Raw genomic sequence first — 20,949 nt, 5'->3', positions numbered from 1 at the left:
CAAAGCACACAGGAGGGCTTGGCTCTGTGGTAGGAATTTATTGGTTTCCCTGCTTGTTTGGGTTGGTTGCAAAATTCACTAACAAAACACAACTAAAAACCTCTATGGCAGTGGCTCTCAACCTCTGGGTCATGACCCCTTTGGAGGTTTGAATGGACCTTTCATAGGGGCTGCCTAAGACCATCTGAAATATCAGATGTTCATGTCATGATTCATAACTTAACAAAATTACAGTTGTGAAGTAGCAATGAAAATAATTTTGTGGCTGGGGGTCCCCACAACATGAGGAATTGTATTAAAGGGTCACAGCCTCAGGAGGGTGGAGAACCCACTGCTCTATAGAGAGAGTTCGTATGTTTAATTCCTATTCATTTAATAATAAATCAGATACTGAGAGAGCATGCGGAGAGCATGGCCCATGCGGAGGCCATCTTTATCCGTGCTGAGGTGTCATTGAAGGAAGCGTGTGTCTGCATTTTCTGTGGAGAGTGTGCCTTAGTGTGAGGTTCTTTATAAGAAGATGCTGTCGACCTGACATGCTGTGCCGGGGGCTCTTACCTCCTCACACAGGCGCTCCTCCAGGAAGCTTTGGTGTATAGAAGCTTCATCGGTAAGATTGTTCGTCTCGGAAAGTCCCTTTCTTGATTTTTCGTTCCTTGTCACTTGAGTGAAGACAGTGCTGGAGCTTGTACCAAATTTGATTCCAAAAGTGGCCATTGATGTGGGACTGATACAGGTGGCCAGGACGGTCATTAGCAGAGGCTCATAGCAGAATGTTTTGCATATTTAAAATTTTTTTTTTTTGCATTGTGATTTAGAGAGGAGGGAGGAGGTTAATTTGACTTGCTGTGGCCCGTGTTGTCACCGGTAGATGGCTTATTCTATGTGCTGTTTCTAGAAGCTCAGAGACTCAATTATAGCCCATTTCTCCTATGGTTAGTCCTGTCAGTGGTCCCTCATTCTTTTAACAGCACAAGAAACCCTGTTTTGTATTGAACTCACCTTGTTGTTCATATTTGGCTAAACTACCTTACAAAACAGTTAGAACCTAGAGCAGGTGAGGTTTGTTTTCTCTATAAAAGATCCCTTTCCAGGGTGAGGAGTTGCGTTGTGATTGGCCTCCCCATTCACTTGCCACAGCCCACTGCCTTTCTAGTGACAGTGATGTCCCTTCTAGTAAGATACAGAAAAAGAGTGAGAAATGTAAGAGCCCCGGGAAGTGGTGGTAGTGAAGGCCAGGCACGAGACAGCTTGGGCAGCACACTGACCTCCCAGTGTGTTATAAATTCAGCTCTCCCCTGGAGAGCAGAAGGGGATTGTTTCCATAACCCTTACACCAAATATGCAGATATTATGAACCTGCCTCCACACCCCTAATCTTTCTTTCTAAAGAGAATAGTGTTTGGACTATGTAACACACTCCCCACAATAGTAGCATGTAGCCTGAGACTTCATGTGGCAGTGCCCCGTGTCCATCCTTGTCATAGTACACAGCGTGGTGTCTTGGGACACACTGTCAGATTCTGGCTGTTGGAAACAGGGATGGTTGGCACGACCCTAGACAGTTTCTTGTGAATTTTGCCTTGGGTTTTAGACTTTTAGGTGGTTGTTGGTTGTTAACTTGTTGTGGTGAACCTGTAGTTTGTTTTTGAGAGCTTTATGCATTAATATCTGATGATGGCACTGCCCTCCATATACACAGTGTTGTCAAACTGAAACTCTTATGTTGCCTCATCCTCTTCTGGGTCTTGGGGTTTTGAAGGCAATGAGAAGCGTGTTGCTTGAAGGTGGGCATCTCTGGCTAACCTCCAAGTGGGGGGTCATTTTGCAGCTTTATAAACGTGTCCTGCTAAGCCATCAGCTGTGATGGGTGGTCCTAGTTGAAAACTTGACAGGATTAGAACGAGCATAGGAAATGTGCTGTGAGAGCATTTCCAGACAGGCTTAACGGAGGAGGGAATACCTACCCTGATTGGACGCCGACCATCCCCATGGCCTGGGGTCCTGGGTAACTGAGAGAGAGTGAGCTGAGCACCATCATTCATGCCGTTCTGCTTTCTACCTGAGGATGCAGCAGGAAAATCCACTTCACGCCCACTGCCACACCCATGATGGACGTATTCCCTCACACCATGAGCCAGGTACTGAGAACCTGCCTCCGCCATTAGGCAGTTGTAGGATTCATAGCTACAGGAAAGGGCTGTCTGGGGCTTGGTCCTCACTCTCTTGGTGTATGGTACACATCTCCTTAATGGATTCAGCCGGCCCTTTGCTGAATACTGAGACTCTGAACCACCCAGTGTGGAAATGCTTTCTCCATCTGGAAGATTTTTTAGAGTAATTGTGGCCAATAGGCCTTTCTAACTGTATAATTGCTTTAATATGGCTTTCTAGGTGTTTGCTTCTGTTACGATGCTTCGAAATAAAAAGCTTGCTGCGAGAAACCGTGTTGTAGGTGCTGCTGACAGACACGTGGCAGAGTTGACCTGTTTTCCACGACAGTGCTTAGCGTGTTTCACCCAGAGGCCACTGGGCACCTATTTATAGGACACTGTGGTTTCTCCATAGTGATTGGGCATTTTTAAAATATGTGTTTCAGAGGGATTCCTGAGAACAAAAGAGACTTGTTAGCTGAGGCCCAGTGGAGGTCTGCCTTTCTCTGTCTTCATGGGTTGACAGGAATGAGAGGCCCCCTCAGACTACCAACCTGGGATGAAGATAATGCTAAATGCTCAGTAAAGCAAACAACACACACAGTCAGGCTTGCAGCATGTAGCTCTTCTCCCTTGGGGAGGAGCGGGGCATGGCACATGCTGTTTTGTTTTCTTCTGTTTTGTTTAAAAGGGGCATATCCCCTAGGACCAATATTACAGAGGATTATGAACCACCATGTGGGTGCTGGGAACTAAACTGGGGTCTTCTGTGGGATCAATAAGTGCTTTTAACTGCTACGTGCTTTTCTCTCTTGTGAAAACTTTATTCTAAGAAATGTGTGTCTTTATGAGCCCAAATTGTGGGACTGACTACTTGATTCGTGAAAGAGTGACCAAAGAGAATGATTTTGGGGAGGATGTAGTGCTGACCTGCTCTGCGGTCCCTCAGAGAGTAGGCGTTGTCATCACTGTTTGTAGTTAAAATGCGTATATGATGTTTTTGTGAGCAAACTGTAGGTCAGACTGTGATATGAGACACGTATGTTAGAAAAAAGTAGTCTGGGGAAAAGGGGCTGGAATGATGGTGCAGAGGTTAACATTTGTCTGTTCTTCCAAAGGTCCTGAGTTCAATTTCCAGCAACCACATGGTGGCTCACAACCATCTATATAGTGAGACCTGGTCCCCATTATGGCCTGCAGGTACATATACAGGCAGAGATAAAGAATAAATAAATGTTTTTCTTTTAAAAACGTCTCAAAAGCAGCTCTCTAGAATATTGGGTGCTGATCACACAGTCTATTGTTTATTTGTTAATGTGTTAACGTTTTGAGGGAAGGTCTTGATAGTACCCCAGTTGAGGATTCTCCTGCCTTAGCCTTTCAAGTACTGGGATCACAGGTATGCACCATCACACCCAGCTAGCTTATCTTCGTTGCTTGTGTAATGCCTTTTCTCATCGTTGTATACAAGCAACATGCATTTCTGTAACTCAACACTTTTTAAATGGGATTTAAAAATTCCGTCAGCTAGATTGTCCTTGCCCATTGAGAACTCCTCCTTGCACCTCTGACTTTAGCCTTCAGATCCACACATGGCATTGAGGCCCTGAAGGCAGGCATGTTCCTGGCCGATAGACGGTTCTCACTTACTCCATGAACTGATTGGCCTGCTCCTTGATCACCTCCCTCCGAGGGGGGAGCAGCCTTACCAGGCCACAGAAGAAGACAACACAGCCACTCCTGATGAGACCTGATAGACTAGGATCAGAGGGAAGGGGAGGAGGACCTCCCCTATCAGTGGACTGGGAGAGGGACACGGGTGGGGAAGAGGGAGGGTGGTACAGGGGGGATACAAAGTGAATAAACTGTAATGAATAAAAAAAATAATTAAAAAAAAAGAACTATAATACAGTTGCCCGGTGGGATTCACTCCATGCCGACCCTCTGTTGATAAAAACAGAATTCCTAATTGCCCTAGTTTCCTACTGTGGCTCTTCAGTGCTCACTTGGCCTGGCATTAGCAGCTGGACAGTCCCCGCTGGGCTGTACACACAACCAGATACATCAGGTTCACGTCCTTTGTGTGTGCATGTCACCCTGTTTCTGATTGTTGCTTTCACTCCTCTCTGTAAATAGAACTATAAAAAGTCAACAAATACTTTGGGCCTGTTTTTTACGGTATAATAATTGAGGGTAAGGAAGATTACATCTTCCTCAATTAAAAAAAAATCTCTTCCAGTTTTCAAGTAGCATACCTTAAAACAACAAATAGGTTCAAGGTCTTATACCTTTGATTTACACTTGAAGTAGAATCTGGCCCAGAGGGAAATGCGGCCGTTCTAGCTAGAATAGAAACGACTATAGACTCATGCCAATAAGTTGGTTCTATTTTCTAATTATGTGTGTACATGTGTGTATTAAGTGTTTGTGCATGTTTGTGCAATGCCCGCAGAGGCCAGAACAGTGTGTTTGGATGCCCGAGGAGCTGGAGTTACAGATAATTGTGAACTACCCAACATGGGTGCTGGGAACTGAACTCGTGTCTTCTGCAAGGACGGTGGGTACCCTTAACTTGCTAAGCCGTCATCTCTCCAGCCTCTCATGTGTCGTTTTTGTTACTGATTTCACCGTTGAGGTTAGAATGCCTTCCCGAATTAAAGTACTTGGAAGCAGTTTCCTAGCATCTGTAGGACAATGGAAGGATGTTTTGTGCAAAGCTGGTGGTGAAGCCACCAGCACCAGGGGTGTGGGCACCTTGCGGGAGATTGACAGCTGGTGCTTCAGATGGCCATCACAGGAAGATGATGCCTCGGACTGGGTTCCATGCTGCAGCCGCAGCAGCCTTCCATCTCTTTTTACCAGGGAACAAAGATGGGAAGGAGACACAAGAAGTGCCCAGTTGTTCTTATGTGCAGTTAGCACTGTCCGAGCTGTGGTGGTTGATTTAAGAATGCCCCCCCCACACACACACACATACACACACACCACCACCACAGGCTCATGGGTTTGCATACTTGATCCTCAGTTGCTGCCTGTCTTGGAAGCAAGGTGCTTTTGCTGGGGGAAGTCTGGCCCTGGGGACAAGCTTTGAGGAGGGAGCAGGCAATTTATTCTTCTACTGCACCATAAGTTGCACCATGACCAAGGCAACTTATAAAAGAAAGCATTTGGTTGGGCTAACACCCTGCCCCCTCCTCCTCCCTCACGGCGAAGTGGTGTCTCCTTCCAATACCACCGGTGTATTTTTTTCTGGAACTCCTAAAGCTTGTGCCTCTGAGTAGCCTGGTGTGTCCATAGACACTGGACGTGAACAGACTCCCAGCATGCCCCTTTCAGAGATGTGCGCTGGGATTTGCGGCCATTTCCTGCCAGCCCCAATAAGGCGGTAATGCATTTTATTTGGTTCCTGCAGACAGCAGGATCACATGACGTAGTGATAATATAGGAAACGGTTTTCTTAATTTCAGGGTCACTGAGGTCAAGAATGTCTTGGCATCCGTTCAGATGACAACTTTGCCTCCTGTGGGGGAGGAGAAGAGACCTTGATATATGTTTTTCATTAAGTTGGCTGGACCTGTGGTCCATGTGGCCAGCGATGTTCAGAGATAATACCGGCCAGGGGGAGTGCTTTCACATTATAGCTATCAAAGCAGTTGGAAGATTTTTTTTTTTTCTAGTTGCTTCTCAGTCCCAATTACCAGACTCTCAGCTCTGTCTGGTTTTCATTTCCTTTCATTGAGCAAAATGTTTTTATATGTTCCATTCACAAAACAGCTGCAAGGAGCTGCCAGACTGTTTAAATTGCATTTGAAATGCCACAGCCCCGTCAGTGGCCAAAGTATAAGTCCTAATTCCCCTGTAAATAGCATGCTAGGCAGCTCTCTGCAGAATGGGATCAGCCTTAGGACTGGAGAACATGAATGATCAAGCTCCCCTGTGACAAACCATTGCCAAGGGGCCAGAGCGATAGCTCAGTGGTGTAGAGTGCTGGCTGCAATTCCAGAGGACCTGGGTCCCTTTCCCAGCACTTCCATTGTGTCTTAGAACCATCTACAACTTCTAAGGGGTTCTAAGGGGATGCAACTCTACTCTGTCCTCCATGGGGCACCGAACACGTGTGCTGTACAGATAAATGCTCTCAAAGCACACCCAGTCACAGAAAATACAAATAAGTTAAAATCCTAACATTGCCAAGTTTCTCTGAAGTCCTTGAGTGCGTCAGCTCCGAGTCTCGGAAAGTGCTTTCTGTATCACCTTGGACATAAAATAAGAGATAGAGAAGATAGCAACGGGAAATAAAGGTTAAAAAAACAACAACAAAAACCAAAAACAACCCATTAGGTAAAGCCAGGGCAGAAGCTTGCTGGATTTATGAGGGGACAGAAAATGTCATCATTTCCAGCTGGAACTGTGCATCTTGTGTCTTGACAGATGGTTGGCCTGTCGGTGGATGAACATTAGCCATCAGTAGGAATGCCTTTCATACAGAGGAGCACAGGGGACCTGCTAGTGTAGGCCCCTATGGCTGGAGAAGCAGTTCTCATGGTTTAAAGTGGGAAAGCAGCTGGTTGGCTTAGAAGGTCGGAAGCCCAGTGAAGATGTCTAGACTTCAGAAGGAGAAAACAGACCTTTGGACAGAGGCCCTGGCCCAGTGGAGACATCTGGGCTATGGGGTATTGTCATTGGGACTTCTCTCTGTAGGAATCAGTGCCATCGCCAGGATATGTGCCTGGAGAAAAGGGTCATGTCTGTACCCACACAACCAATGTGGAACTGCAGTCCAGTGAGGGAGACAGACAGACAGATGACAGACCGACAGCTGGGAGGAGAAATGGCAAAGAATTTGACCACACTGCTCTGGTTGGTAGATAGGTAAATGGCCAGGACATGAGGAAGAAAGTACTGAGCCCCGTTAGTAATCAGGAAATGTGCTAAGGACTTGGTGATCACCGTTGAGAGAGACTTGGAATTGTTGTGACACCTTTGGGAAAGATTCGCATTTCCTAAATAAGCTGATAATATCCCTAAGATGGCATCAACTTCACTCTTGGCTGAAGAGGAGGTTCTGTTGCCTATCACTTCTAAGAACCAGAAACTAGAAAGGACCCAGTGTCCACAACCAGTAAAGGATGAACATGGCATGCTCATTCAGTTGGGCACTCAGACTAGTAGAGGATGAACATGGCATGCTCATTCAGTTGGGCACTCAGACTAGTAGAGGATGAACATGGCATGCTCATTCAGTTGAGTACTTTGTGCAATAAAAATAAATGCGCCACAGCTTACCTTACACCAAGTACCTTTAGTAGAGGTAGCTGCATAAAAAGAACGCAAAACCAGGCAAAGCTGCTATCTGAATGTATGCTACAGGCAGTAAAGAAAGAAAAAGGAAATAAAAGGATACAAGGAAATGACTACCATGAGAATCAGCAGTTGAGGAGCTTGGGGGTGGGTGTTGAGAGGACAGTGGCGTCTGCTACTTGGCAGTGTGCAGCCTTGTGCTGTGTAATTGGACACCGTTGCAGCCCTGTTCTTGGTGTTGACATGTCGTGACGGTGTCCTTCGTGTACATCGCGTTCTTTCAGTCATTCCCAGGCTTATTCTAGGGCAGGTGGCGCATGCAAAGTACAGGTGTAGTCATTCATCTAGCCACTGTGTGTTCTGGAGTCACAAGTGTCCTTCAGCAAGCGTGCAGTCCGGCAAGGGCCATACAGAGAGTGCTGGCGGCCCTTTCTGCCAGCGGTCATCAGCCTGAGGGTCCCAGCCCCTTGTGGGGGTTGCATATCAGATATCGTGCATGTCAGATATCTGTGTTACGATTCATAACAGTAATAAAATTACACTTAAGAAGTAGCAGTGAAAATAATTTTCTGATTGGGTGTGACCACAACATGAAGAAGGTTCACAGCATTAGGCTTGAGAACCACTGGCTTACGCCAAGGCTGAGGGCAAAGGGTTTGACGCCAGGGACTTTGCCTGGAACCCTGCATTCCTCCCTTTCCCACAAGGCTTCTGGCTGTGAAGCTCGTGTCAGCAAGCTTCTGTCCTGGGGTCATAGTTCCTACGCCAAGTGAGGGCAATAAATGCAGCAAATTACCAAAGGTGCTCAGGACGTGGCAGCGCGCTCAAGTGGGTTCCCTGCTTCTAGGACGCTAAAAGTGCCACAAACTCTCATTAGAAGACATAGGAACAGCCAGATGTGTGCTGCAGTGAGAGGAGTGTGCCCATTGTGCCAAGGGGCACATGGGGAGGCATCCCCCAGTGTTACTGAGTTGGGATGAGGAAGCCGGGCTCTGCAGGCAAAGAAAGGCATAAGGTGACGGACATGAGGTAGAAGCAGCCACTTTCAGGGCTGTGTGACTAGCGGTGTTGTTACTCGCCCTCGGCCTGAGCCGACTCCAGAAGCCTTTGACCAGCCCAGTTTTATAATTCGGAGAAAAAGACTATGGTAAAAGACCATGAGCTTTGCCTCTGGATGTATGTAGTATGTGTGTTCAGATGCGTGTACATGAATCTATACGTGTGTATGCAGGCCAGATGTCTACATTAGGTATCTGGTACTTTCCTCAAAAGCTCTCCATTTATTTGTGTGTGTGATGTATATGTGTGTCTGTGTGTTGGCCCGTGCCTTCTGCCTTGATGGAGGCAAGGTCTCTTTGTTGTTTGAAACTGTGTATACAGGGTAGCTAGGCCTCGAGTTTCCTGGGTTCTCCTGCCTCCACCTTCTGCCCCTCAGGAGCACTGGGATGGCAGTGCACCCTCACACCTGTGGTTTTACATGGATCCTGGGGATTTGATGTCCTATCCTCACACATGTGCAGCGGTTGCTTCACCGTGGGTGGAGCCATCTTCCCAGCCCACTCTGCTTGCCTCTTGTGCTGGCCAGTGAGCTTTATGGATCCGTTACCACCGCCACCCAGCTCTGGTATGATAGGGGTGCTGCTGCCTCCACCTAGCATTTTGCCTGGGTGCTGGGTCAACAGTATCCTCAAGCTTACATGGCAGCTACTTCACCCACAGAGCCATCTCCCTAGCCCAAGATGGGCCTTCACAGCCACGTCCTTGTTCAGGCTTTTGGGTAAACCTCGTGCCGTCACTTGTACTGAGCTTGGCGGGAAGCTGAGGAGCTGACAGGACCGGCTTTTGGAAGAACTTGAACATTATGTGAATGTCTTTGGACTTGCTCTGCAGTTAGTAGGAAGTTGTTTTGGAGCACTGAAGAGGACACTGGCGTTTCAGGGCTTGTCTGCTGTGCTGGCCAGATTTTATGTCAACTTGACACCAACTGTAGTCATATGCCTCCTTTAGATCTGGCTGTAGGCAAGTCTGTAGAGCTCTTTCTTAGTGATTGATGGGGGAGGGTCCAGCCAGCCCACCAGGGGTGGAGCCATCCCTGGGCTGGCGGTCCTGGGTTCTATAAGAAAGCAGGCTGAGCAAGCCATGAAGAGCAAGTCAATAAGCAGCACCCCTCCGTGGCCTCTGTGTCAGCTCCTGCCTCCAGGCTCCAGCCCTGCTTGAGTTCCTGCCCTGACTTCCCTTGATGATGAATAGTGATGTGGCAGCATGAGCCAAACAAACCCTTCCTTCCCCAAGGTCATGGTGTGTCAGCAATAGTAACCTTGACTGAGACATCTGCTGATCCATGGTCATCAGTGGGTCTGGGTAGGTCCATTGGTGTCATCTCATGAAGGATAGTAAGTCTGGGTCATACGGGCATGTTGGACAGCCATGGTGGAGACGGAATTCATGTGGTGGAGGACAGAGACGTAAGGGAAGTGCTGAGCAAGAAGGATGGAACCAGCACCAGCAGGGGCCCCGGGATGTGGTGGAGATCACGGTGTTCTCGAAGAGACCCTCGTGGTGATTCTGGAGCTCATGTACGTTGGAGTTCCTGCTCAGTTGAGGGCTGTAAAATTGCTTCCTAAAGGAAGATTAATGTTCTCAGATATTTTTGGGTATTTTCTCAAGGGTTATATGAACTGTAGTAACTAACTACAGTGTTGTCCTCCATAGCTTTAACCGGGTCCCATGCGGGTGGTTGTGGCCCTCTGAGCTCTCAGCTGTCTCAGCATATTGGTGGAGACAGGAAGTTCCATACGGAGAGGAGGATTATCATTGAGTGAGGCATCTCGGGCCTCCTTGAGGAAGCTGGGTGGCACTCAGATTCTGAGGAGGACTGAAGAGAGAAAAGGTGTCAGACCCACAGCATTGCCATGCAGCCTGGGACCTGGCAGAGGACCCCGTCATATAGAGAGCTAGCCAGCTGCAGCCCATGGGGGCCCCCGTGCTGGACCATCCCGCTGCCCACAGTGGCACCCACGGTGAGTGGTTGCAGCTTTTCCACACGGTCATCTGGCTGTGCAGGCTTGTCACCCCAGCTCCTGCAGACGCTGAGGCTTAATAGTTCAAAGCCAACCTGAGAAACTGCGACCCTATCTTAAAGTGAAACCTGCCAAGTTCTAGGTGAACATCTATTACTTCATAGATTTGCTATTGTCATTATTAACAATATAACTGTTATAAGTTGTTCCATTTTCGTTGAGCTTGCCTTCTGTAGAGTACACTTAAACCCTTGTTTTTAAAGCATTGTTTTATGTGTATGTATACACACATCTGAGTGTATGTCTGTATGTGCATTACATGCATACATAACCTGGAGATGTCAGGACAGGGATCAGATCCCCTGGAATTGGAGTTAGGATTGGTTTCAAGCCATGGTGTAGGTGCTGGGGACAGAACTCTGCTCCTCTGCAAAAGCAGTAAATGGCCTCTAAACACTTCAATTTTCAAAACAACCTTTTTTTGTCCAAAATAAGCACAGCGGTAAAGCTGCTGCACTAAGGAAATAGGTGTGTGATTTTGGGCATAATTTAGAGCTTCCTTGCAAACTTTACTTGACATTATTTTGGGGGGGTAAGAATCACTGACCTTACCGTCAGCGTGTGAAGGGCTCTAGCGAGGTTAGAAATTTAGAGGATGGATTTGAGGGTTTCACCTGTACTGGAGATAGGGCCCAGAGGACACTGGAACTTATTTCTTCTGGCAGGTCTCAGGTCTTCCTCCACCAGGCTTCCTGGTGGGGTTGAAACCATAGTGTCCTGAGCTATGGTTTGAACGAGCAGGTGGATTCAGTGTGTCCATTCAAGCCCTTTTATGTCCAGGTTTGCTTGGATTAATATGAAGGTAGCTTTGGAGTCTCTTTTCTGAGATGCTTGGGACATGAAGTGTGGGGAATTTCAGACATTTTAGGAGTTTGGATTATCTGTTTATACCTAATGGAAATAACCTGGACAAGGGAACTCAGAAATCATTCAATTGTCATCACGCAGTATGCATTTTATACACAGCCTGCGTGTGCGATTTCACTGTTTAGTGCACCTGTAGTTTTACTCTGACCTGAAGGCAGGCGTGACACTTCTCTCCATGTAGGTTTCTGTCAGCCTGAATCTGCCTGAAATGGACAGTTTATAATTTTTATCTCAGGCAGGCTGAGACAAGCCGTAGTTCTTTAAAATCCCTGCCTGCGCTCCCCCCTGCCCCCTCTTCCCCTCCTTGCTCCACTCCCCTTCATCTTAAATCTCATCATATCGCTGTGGGGGTGCAGGGCGTCCCTGTGCTTCTCTGCCTGAACCGTATTTTCCCTTCTGTTTCCTCTGCTTTGAATTGCCTGTCACCTGAGAGGTGGCAGAAGGAAGCTGCAACAGGGCGGCTGTTTCTGCTCTCTGGTTGGGGATCAGTGACAGCTGGGAATCTCCAGTGTGGTCAGGGCTTGGGATAGCTGATAGCTTCCAAGTGGTTAGGGTAACGTGGGGACCTTGCCCTGCTAATGACAGCTTTACCGTCCAGTTTTCCTTAGGGCATGGCTCTTGAAGAGGAAACCTAAGATTCAGAGCTGGTGCAGCCTTTGTTCCTAGTTTGCCATGCAGGCTTTAACGGAAATGCCTCCCTAGTTATTGACAGCAGTGGAACATCTGTCCAAATATGACTTCCTGCCATCAGCCAGGGCCTCTCTGCTCTTGGATTAACATTCTCCTGACAGATGATGCTTGCTGGGCCAGAAGCTTTTCAGTGTTAGATTCCATTCTTTATTGCTTTAATTTACCTGGGGGAGAAGCAATAATATTCTTTCCAACAAAAGGAAAAGAAAAGTTAAAGGAGCCATTTCTAGCCAACAAAATGTTGGCAGTTGAAAATGTGTTGGAGGATATATTTAGAAAATCTTTATGCAAATGGATCAAAGGGTTTAAGAAAACTTAAGTGCCTCTTGCCTTTAACCCATGAACACACCTAATGTTGATAGTCTGTTTCAGGGCAGTGTTGTGCTTTTGGGGTGATCTGGCTAGGGTCTCCCAGTCAGCCACTGCACCCTCCTGAAGGAGAATAGCTGCTCTGAGTTTTCTTGGATTTAATCATTTGGCTCTCCACATGCCAGACATGTCCTAGGCCCAGCTGGGAGCAGAGTCTGAAGGCAGCCTTCGGGTCTGCCTGGGGTTTGCTGAGGGTACAGGGTCAAGAGCAGGGTGTGGTTCTCAAGCCCTGTTGCTTTCCGGGTGCATTGCCCTCCGGTCAGCGAGCTGTTGTGTTCTGTATAAAATGGAGGCGAGTGTGATCGGTCTTGGTCAGTGCTCAAGCAGTACATGCCATTCCTTGAAGGGAAAAGTTAAAATCTTGTGTGCGTCATGGAATCTAGTGGTTTTTTCTTAGTCTCTCCTGGTTCTGAAGAAGAGAGCTAACTCTCACTACAGATCAGTGTCCTGTCGTCCCCCCCCACTCGCCCTCCCCTCCCACTGTGCATGAGTGTATTGGAAAACATGGCTGGTTATTAGTTGGAAATCGTGGTTGGTTATTTTTGAGAACTCTGGCGTCCCCTGTGACTCCCTTTGGTTTCCTTAATTTCCTTTTGGCTTTGTAAGTTGATTTTATATATAAATTATGTAAAAATTTTACTTGTAACATTGTAACTTTAACTTTTAATTGCATGTATGAGAGGTTCCACCCCCACCCCCCACCCCCACACCCTGGGTTCTTTAGCAAGATGTAGGAGGTGTGATGGATGACTTCATTAAGCAAAGAAAACTGATGTTGCTGATTTTTGCCAGCACCAGCTTACGGGCACCTTGGGAAATAGCATAATTCCAAATAATTTGCTAAGTGTATTTTCGGATTGTGACATCTCTTTCTACAGACATGATGCAAATCTGAGTAGATTACAGTTAATTTAATGACTGACAGTGTGAACTTTCAACATGGAAAATTCCTTGGGCTGAGGAGATGGCTGAGTGGGCAAAAGGACTTGTCACAAAAGCCCAATGATGTCACTTCAACCCCAAGTCTCAAGATAGAAGAAGAGAACTTGCCTTTCTCCTGAAAGTTGTCGTTTGACCTCCACACGCCTTTGGCGTGGGTGTACCCAGAGTTCCTAGTTGCTGTGTCCATGACGTGCAACTTAAGAGGACAGTATGTCCATTCCTGCCATTTCCCAGATTCCTAGTCCCTCCCTGCAGATACATCCATGTAACTATTTTAGAATAAATATCTGTGTTTAGTGATGGTTTTATATTTGCTCTTCGGGGTGGCCCCATTGCGCAATGGTTAATAAACCTCTTGCTTTTGCAACGAGTCGTGGTCTGGGGGAGTTTCTGGGAAGGGTGCGATCTCGAACTCCTGAGCTGTGAGGCCCCAGGTCTTACAGAACGACGCCCTGTGTTTTACTAGGAGGCAGCTAGCAGTTGTGCATACGTGAGTGCAGGTGGGCACCACTCTGCTGCGAGCAGCTTCCTAGGGGTGCCACCTTTGGAAGCATGGATTTGCATGGTATTTATGCCCACACCTGTGTTCTTCTGTTCCAGCTACAGCATGAGAAGGCGGAGCTGGAGCAGCATCTGGAGCAGGAACAGGAGTTTCAGGTCAACAAGCTGATGAAGAAGATTAAGAAGCTGGAGAACGACACCATCTCCAAGCAACTCACCTTAGAGCAGGTGAGCGCCTGGCTTCCTCCTCAAGCCACCTTAGGAGCACTGAGGAATAGGAGGGAGAGACACCTTCCAGCTCTCCCCTCCCATGGCAGGGACTGTATTTTCCATGTGAGTGTTGGGGAGTTCATGGAGACCCTGTCCATTCTCTCACATGCTATGTCTCTTTAACTGCAGTTGTTTCAGGAGCTCCTGATTTCTAGTGGGAAACACCAAGTTTCATTCCTACAAAGCTTGGGTAGGGGTGGGGGAGATGGGTTGATGATGATGATGATATTCTAATCCTGGGATGGTTTCTGTGTCAGTCCTACAGCATGCTTGTGGGGGACCAAAAGCTGCTTTCAAGAGTTGTTAAGGAAAATTTTAGTGCTCTCATGGGGCCAGCAGACAGGGAGGTTCAAAAGGTGGCTAGTCAGGCTTCAGCGATCGTTTGTCTGACAGGGTGGTGTTTGTGGGTGTCCATTCCAGAGCTAGCCTTAGAAGCGCACACTGGTCCTTCTGCCCCTGTGGTACACAGCTGTGGCGGCCATCATCCTTCCATTCAGGCTACCGATTCCCTGTACTTGTGATCTCTGGTGCCTTTTCTCACTTGGTAGCCTGAAATGACACTTTCCTGAGGCACGTTATTAAAGGCCGACCATGGTGTGGGTATGGGCTTCCATGTAAAGCCGAGCAGTGAGGTCACCCCATCTCTGTCTTGCAGACACAATCCCATGTAATGATTTGGCTAAGGCTCTTGTCCGAGCACTCTGATCTCTCTCACAGTCTGCATATTTTACTGTTTGTCTACCCTACAGCAGCTCGTTTGTCTGTCAGTCTTCAGCTCCCGTAATTCATCTGCTTTATTTCATGTGTATGAGCGTCTTCCTTGCATGCATGTCTCTTGTGTGCCACTTGTGTGCATGAAGTCAGAAGAGGTCACCTCGTCCCGTGTAACAGGGATGGCAGGTGGTCATAAAGCACCGTGTTAGGCTAGGAAGCAAGCTCAGGTCATCTACAAGAACAACACACGCTTGTAACCACCGAGCCATCTCTCCAGCCCCCTATAGCTCTAGTTATAGCAGTTTGCCTGGTTAGGAAGGGAGTGAGAGTTTGGGCAGGTCTTCTTGTTACTCACACAGTTCCCTACACAGAGGTATCAAAGGAGACGGACTGTCACTGGGTTTCTGTGTGACTGAGTGGCTTCTTTAAAAACGTCTGCGTCCCTTCTATGTTAAATTTCGTTTCCAAGGGTTGGCTCTTTCTTAAGTATACCTAGAGTACTCTGTTTTTATTAATCATCTTTCAAATTTAGATGGAATATGTAAGTTTTAGAAGACTTGTTTCCCTGGTTTAAAAACATTGTTTACCTTCAGCCCTGCAAAGTAAACGTTTTTGTGGTTCAGTCTGTGATACAAGTCTAAGCCGTTTAACTGGGAGACACCCAGGCAGCTTAGTAAGGGTCTCATCGTCTCGGTATTGTGCAAGTGGTGTCTAGACTTGACCTTTATTAATGTCGATTTCCAGCACTTAAAGCAGCTTCCACCCTGTGTGTGTTCATAGGCTATGACCCCTTCCTAGGCATCAGTTGTGGTCGCAAGGTGGCATCAGCAGAGCCTGTGGGCTCACAGGCCCTGGGGAGGTGGGGAAAGTGGTATTATGTAACGAAACTTTGCCAGGGGAGACACACAATACATGTCCACTCACCCCAGATAGAGAACCCATGGCAGGCCAAAATACAGACACCGCCAAAGTCCAGCCTGGCGAACCAGTGAGTTTTATTGAGGTTGTTTACAGGAATATGGGTGAGAGGTTACTCCCTGGAGCAGAGGTGACTCACCAGTATGGGTGACAATTCACAAAAGCTGGAAACCTGGAGCACCCTGCACAGCCTACAGGCAACTCAAGCCGTTGTAACGTCCTTTCCAAGTGACTCTGGTCCTAGCAGGTCATCTGGTTTCTGCTTCTTGCCGGCATCTGGTCTGGTCTCCAAGTCTTCTTTGAAGCTTGGCTCCCTGGAGTCTGGGGGGAACCCTCCTTTAGTATTGCTGACCCTGTCAGGGAGGGGCCTAGTGAATCTAGTCAGTTTCAGGGACTTCCTGAAGCTATTTGGAGTTGTTTACTTTCCTGTTTACAGAGCTTCACTGGTGGGTGGAATGTTTCAATCTCAGAGGAAACTGACATAAGAAGGGGATTGAAAGCAAGACTGGGGCAGTGGGTGGTCCTAACCCACTGTCTGTTAGGCTCTCCGTTCTACAGGCCTACGCAACAGCTAAAGGTACACATTGTATGAATTGTAGCTTACTAGGAAATGTTGTCCAGGGTGTGTGCCTTGCATAGCCTTTTGATGGAAGGAACTCTAAGATGAGACATATCAAGATTATACTTTAATTAAAGTGGAGATATGTAACATTGTCTAAAATCTCTCTCCCATTCGTGTGGGTAGACCCTGGGTGGTTAAATATGAACTGTGCTGTATCTTTTTTTCACTACAGGTAGCCAGTGTTTGGGAGGGTTGTTCTGGTTTCTTCTGAGACCCTGGTCATCATTGTGTATCTGTGTGTGATGCTATGCTGTCTCTTGCAGTCGTCTGTGTGCCGTGCTGTGCTATGCATGGCCCTTTAGCATCAATGGTATGTGCCTTTGTTTTTTCTGTTGGGCAGACACTGTTGTCTCTTAGCTGCTTGAAGGGAGTGCTCTGCCCTCTGGCCCCACTATGGGCCGCCGTTAACCAGAAAGGTCCCGAGTGTTGATTTGAGCACCGGAGGAGAGAGCGGTTGCTTACCTGTTAGAAGACGGCACTGGGTAGGGGGAGTGAATGGAATTAGGGGTGAATCTGTTTAGGTTTTGCTTTTGTTTCTGTTTTTTAAAGACAAGATCTCACTCAGGCTCGCCTCAAACTCAGTATTACAGCCAAGGGTAACCTTGAACATCTGATCCTCTGTCCTCTGGTGGGATTAGAGGTGCACATCACCGCGCCCAATTTCCAACAAAAGGGATTCAAACCCAGGGCTTCCTGCATCCTAATTCACAGGTCACACACTTCATGTGGTTCATTCACAGTTGTGTCGCCGTCACTGGTCAGTTTTAGAGCGTTCCGCTGTACCTTCTCCTTGCCCGTCGCCCCACGTAAGCACCTCACTGTCTTCTGTAGGTCTGCTTCTTCTAGGCATTTCTTCCAGCTAACGTTGTAAAGTGTGTGTTTTGTTTGTTTGTTTTGAGACAGACACCCTTTGTTTAGCATAACGTTCCATGTCTCCACACTTCTATCCCTTTTCTGGCCAAATAACTTCCCACTGCATGCGTATACCACATCTCAGAAACTCATCATCTGGTGGATATTTGGATTGGCCTCCATAGTATTTTACAAAGATTTGTGTACGGGTGTGTGTGTGTGTGTGTGTGTGTGTGTGTGTGTGTGGACAGCAAGAGACCCCCACTTGGTATGGCCTCATACCTAGGAGTAGAAATTGCCAAATTACATGGTCACTATTAAAAACTGTACAAGGCATAGTTTTAATAGCATAATTGATATTTTATGCTCGGTGGATTGAAGGTGAGAAAGGGCCCTCAGAAGGCGTTCTGTACAGGCTTTGTATTGGCCGGGCTGTGTGAATTTGAGGTGCAGCTCGGGCTGTAATGGTTTGTAAGAGATGCCCTCCCTGTTCTTTCAGGCAGAGCCCTGCCCTTGGGCTCCCGGCTCTGGAGGCTACACTTAGCCTTGCTTCTGCAAAGCCCTTTCTGTCAGTGGATCTTGTTCAACGTGGGGGTGGGGTTAGGGTTAGGGTTTCTCCTTGTGACAGGCTGATGGAGTCACATGGTACTTGGTCTTCTCTTAGATGCAGAACCTAGATTCTCTCATGCCTAAGGGAGGGAGGGGAAGACAGCAAGCCCAATGAGTAAGGGGTGCCTGGAGCATCAAAGCCGTTGCCAGTGTTTCGTTGTAGCATGTGAATTCTTAGTTGAAAGGCTGTGGTGTTGGAGAGATAAGGATAGTTTGGTGACGGGACATCAGCTCTGCTTCCAGAATCCGTGACAGTGCCCTCCTGTTCCTGTTTTACCACCTCAAGGTCATTCTGCAGAGAAGGAAACTCTTGGGGACTTTGATGGACAACTTTGGCCTGTCAGTAGCCCAGCCCACTTGGGCTCCCTTCTCAGACAGAAGTACCAAACTTTCTACTGTTACACATGGGTCACACGTGGCCGGCGAGGGCAGTGTCCCCAGTCTGGTACTCTAGACAAGTGGGCTTTTTCTCCGTCCCTCAGGGAACTTGATTTCTGTCTGTTCAAGCAGCCAACAAAAGTTCCTTTTTACTGAGGATTCGTTTCACATTCTAAATGCTTGATGCCAGGCATAAGCAGATGTACAAGCACAGGCTGAAAAGAACAGAAACCTTAAAGGTCTTTGCAGAACACAGTATTAAACTAGAATGTTCTGGCCAAGATGTCTCTGGTACTGTTAGTAAAACCTTCCCAGGAGATCTTTGCTCAACAGCTTAGTCACTGTAAGTCCCTTCTTGCTAGCTACATTTTCTTAGATGACAGTAACAACATTTAGAAGTTTAGTTGTTGTTTTTTCTTTATTTTCTTTTTTTCCTTCTGGGTCTAGAAATCTTGATCCGAGAGTGTTTACTGTCTGCTGGGGAAGAATGTCCTCCCCTGCCTACAGGGCAAGTTACACGATGAAGTGAAGCCCAGCTCCCCAGTTTGTTAGGGACTTCTGTGTCCTTGTCTCAGAAAACTGTCTCAGGAGAAATGCGCTGCCTTGGATGGGGTCCATCACCATCCGTCACTGCAGTGTGGCAGTGCGGTGCTGCTGGCATGGCATAGCATACAACCTTTGAGAGGTGGACCTGGTATGAAGGATGGAGGTCATTGGCATTAGCATGGTGTGGTGTTAAAGTCTGAGTTATAAAAGAGCAAGAACAACACTGATCCTGAATCTCTGGCTTCCTATCACTCTGTCCTGCACTCTTCTACTGTTCCGCTGAGATGCAAGCAATGGGGTTCCCCGCAGAACTGAACCCTGTCTTGGAGTTTTTAGCCTCCAAACTGTATGCCAAACACCCAGCACAGACGCTCAAGTCATGAAGCGGGATAAGAGTGGAGTGAATTCAATAGTCATGTGACTTAGCTCACACTTGAATGGCCCACAGTTGCCCGCCATGTGCCCGATGCCTGCCTGCCTCTCTCCCCTCTTTTCTAGCCCCCTCCCTCCTGCAGCTGGCCCCACATCATTCCATTGGCTATCCATGGCATTTTGAGTGTCCTCTTCTGTGTGTTGTCTACTCTCTCTAACTCCATATGGGAAGAGTGGATTCCGGGTTGGGTGTAGTCCTTTGGTTTCGGTGACATTAATCTCCAATGCCAGTTCCTCAGCCAAAGTAACTTACAGACTTTTTCCAGGTCCAGGCTCCCTCCCTTCTGGAATGAGCCCTGTACCCAGGCCTGCAGTTAAACAACTTCTGTGAAGTAGGCGTACTGTCTGACATGGGGTGTGCGCACTCTCCCTGCTGCCTCTGTCATGCTCCGTGTGGATGGAGACTCTCCCTCCTCTGATGCAGGAGGAGTCAGGTCATTCGGTAACCCAGCACAGGCCTGTTGTCGCCGTGTGCTCTGTGTGTAAGTGTCTGTGTGTCTGGTGGGTTTGAGAAGGTAGGTGCTCACGAGTTGAGCGTTGATTCTTCAATCCGGCCTCATTGTTTTTGGAAAATGTGGGTCACAAACGATGAGACCAGTGGGCTGTGACCTTTAGGTGGAAAACAAACAAACAAACAAACAAACGTGCCAGAAGCTGTTTCCAAGAACTTTCTGAGCTCATTCCCTCTACATAGAACACTGTCCGCAGTATCCCTTCAGTCTGTCCTTCAGTCAGGAATCTGCACATTCACACTTGGCTCCGTTGTTTCTGCATTGTAAGCTCCCTCAAATGTCAAGGCGGGCAGAAACTTTGTCAATAAACAATTTCCTGCCAGGGATCACAGTAGTTGCCTTTAAACAATGAAGGTTATTGGGCGGGAGAGAAGGTTCAGCAGTTAAGAGCCCTTGCTGCTAACTCCTGAGAACGGAGTTCAGATACCACATGTGGCAGCTAACTCACAAAGTCTGCGCCTCCAGCTCTCGGGGAATGCAGCACCCATTTCTGCCCTCTCTGGACACCTACATACATGAACATCTGTATGCCCACCCTGACCTAAGTGTGGCCACAGTTAAAATGAATCTTAAGGAGGGGAAAAAAAAAATCGTTACCGGTCCCGCTGGGAATTTTGGGCTCCCCGTTTTCCAGGAGCACAAGCAGCAGATGTCATACTCTTTCTCACTTCTTCACTCTCTGAGGCTTCTTCTCTCTCGGGCTGTGTCACTGTGACCTGGCTCCTTGTACTTTGTTTTAGCTTGTACCTCAGTTATGCTAATTGGGCAGCAGGAGCCTACATGAATTGACCTCTGTATCACCCACAGTCTCCAAAGAAAGATGACAGAAGGTTCCTGGCCTGCAGCCTTGTTTTGGGATAACAAGTGGTCCCCAGTGGTCTGTGATGAGGGAAATGCTGGGCAGTGGAGGGACACGGTCACTGGATAATAGAGAAGACTGGGAACAAACAGAGATGAAGACAGAAAAGAAAGACACAGTTTGGCTAGGGAGAGACACCCACGTCCAACCTTGTCCAGGAAAGCAGAGATGTCCTGGCAGGCCAGAGTGTCAGCAGGCCCTGCAAAGCCATGCTGAGAATAGAACTGCTGTTGACGGCGGTAAATGGGTTCCTCCTCTCCCTCACAAGGTATGGAGAGAGGTAGGCTTGTGGCAGGGGGATTTTGAGGGCATAAGCTTGTCATTACAGTCATAT

General features: G+C 47.6%; 1 protein-coding gene across 1 annotated transcript in view; it reads left to right on the top strand.

Annotated features, from left to right (window-relative positions):
• Ccdc6 (coiled-coil domain containing 6) overlaps nucleotides 1-20,949 on the top strand; it is a 94,017-nt gene that overhangs the window by 47,458 nt on the left and 25,610 nt on the right. The window contains exon 3 of the mRNA XM_021659169.2: nucleotides 14,003-14,131. Coding sequence (XP_021514844.1) covers nucleotides 14,003-14,131 — 129 coding nt within the window. The remainder of the gene's footprint in view (nucleotides 1-14,002; nucleotides 14,132-20,949) is intronic.

The sequence above is a fragment of the Meriones unguiculatus genome, chromosome 16, assembly GCF_030254825.1.
Source record: "Meriones unguiculatus strain TT.TT164.6M chromosome 16, Bangor_MerUng_6.1, whole genome shotgun sequence".
Lineage (NCBI taxonomy): Eukaryota > Metazoa > Chordata > Mammalia > Rodentia > Muridae > Meriones > Meriones unguiculatus.
The sequence above is the reverse complement of the archived record's forward strand: the minus strand, read 5'-3'. Positions and strand labels throughout refer to the sequence as shown.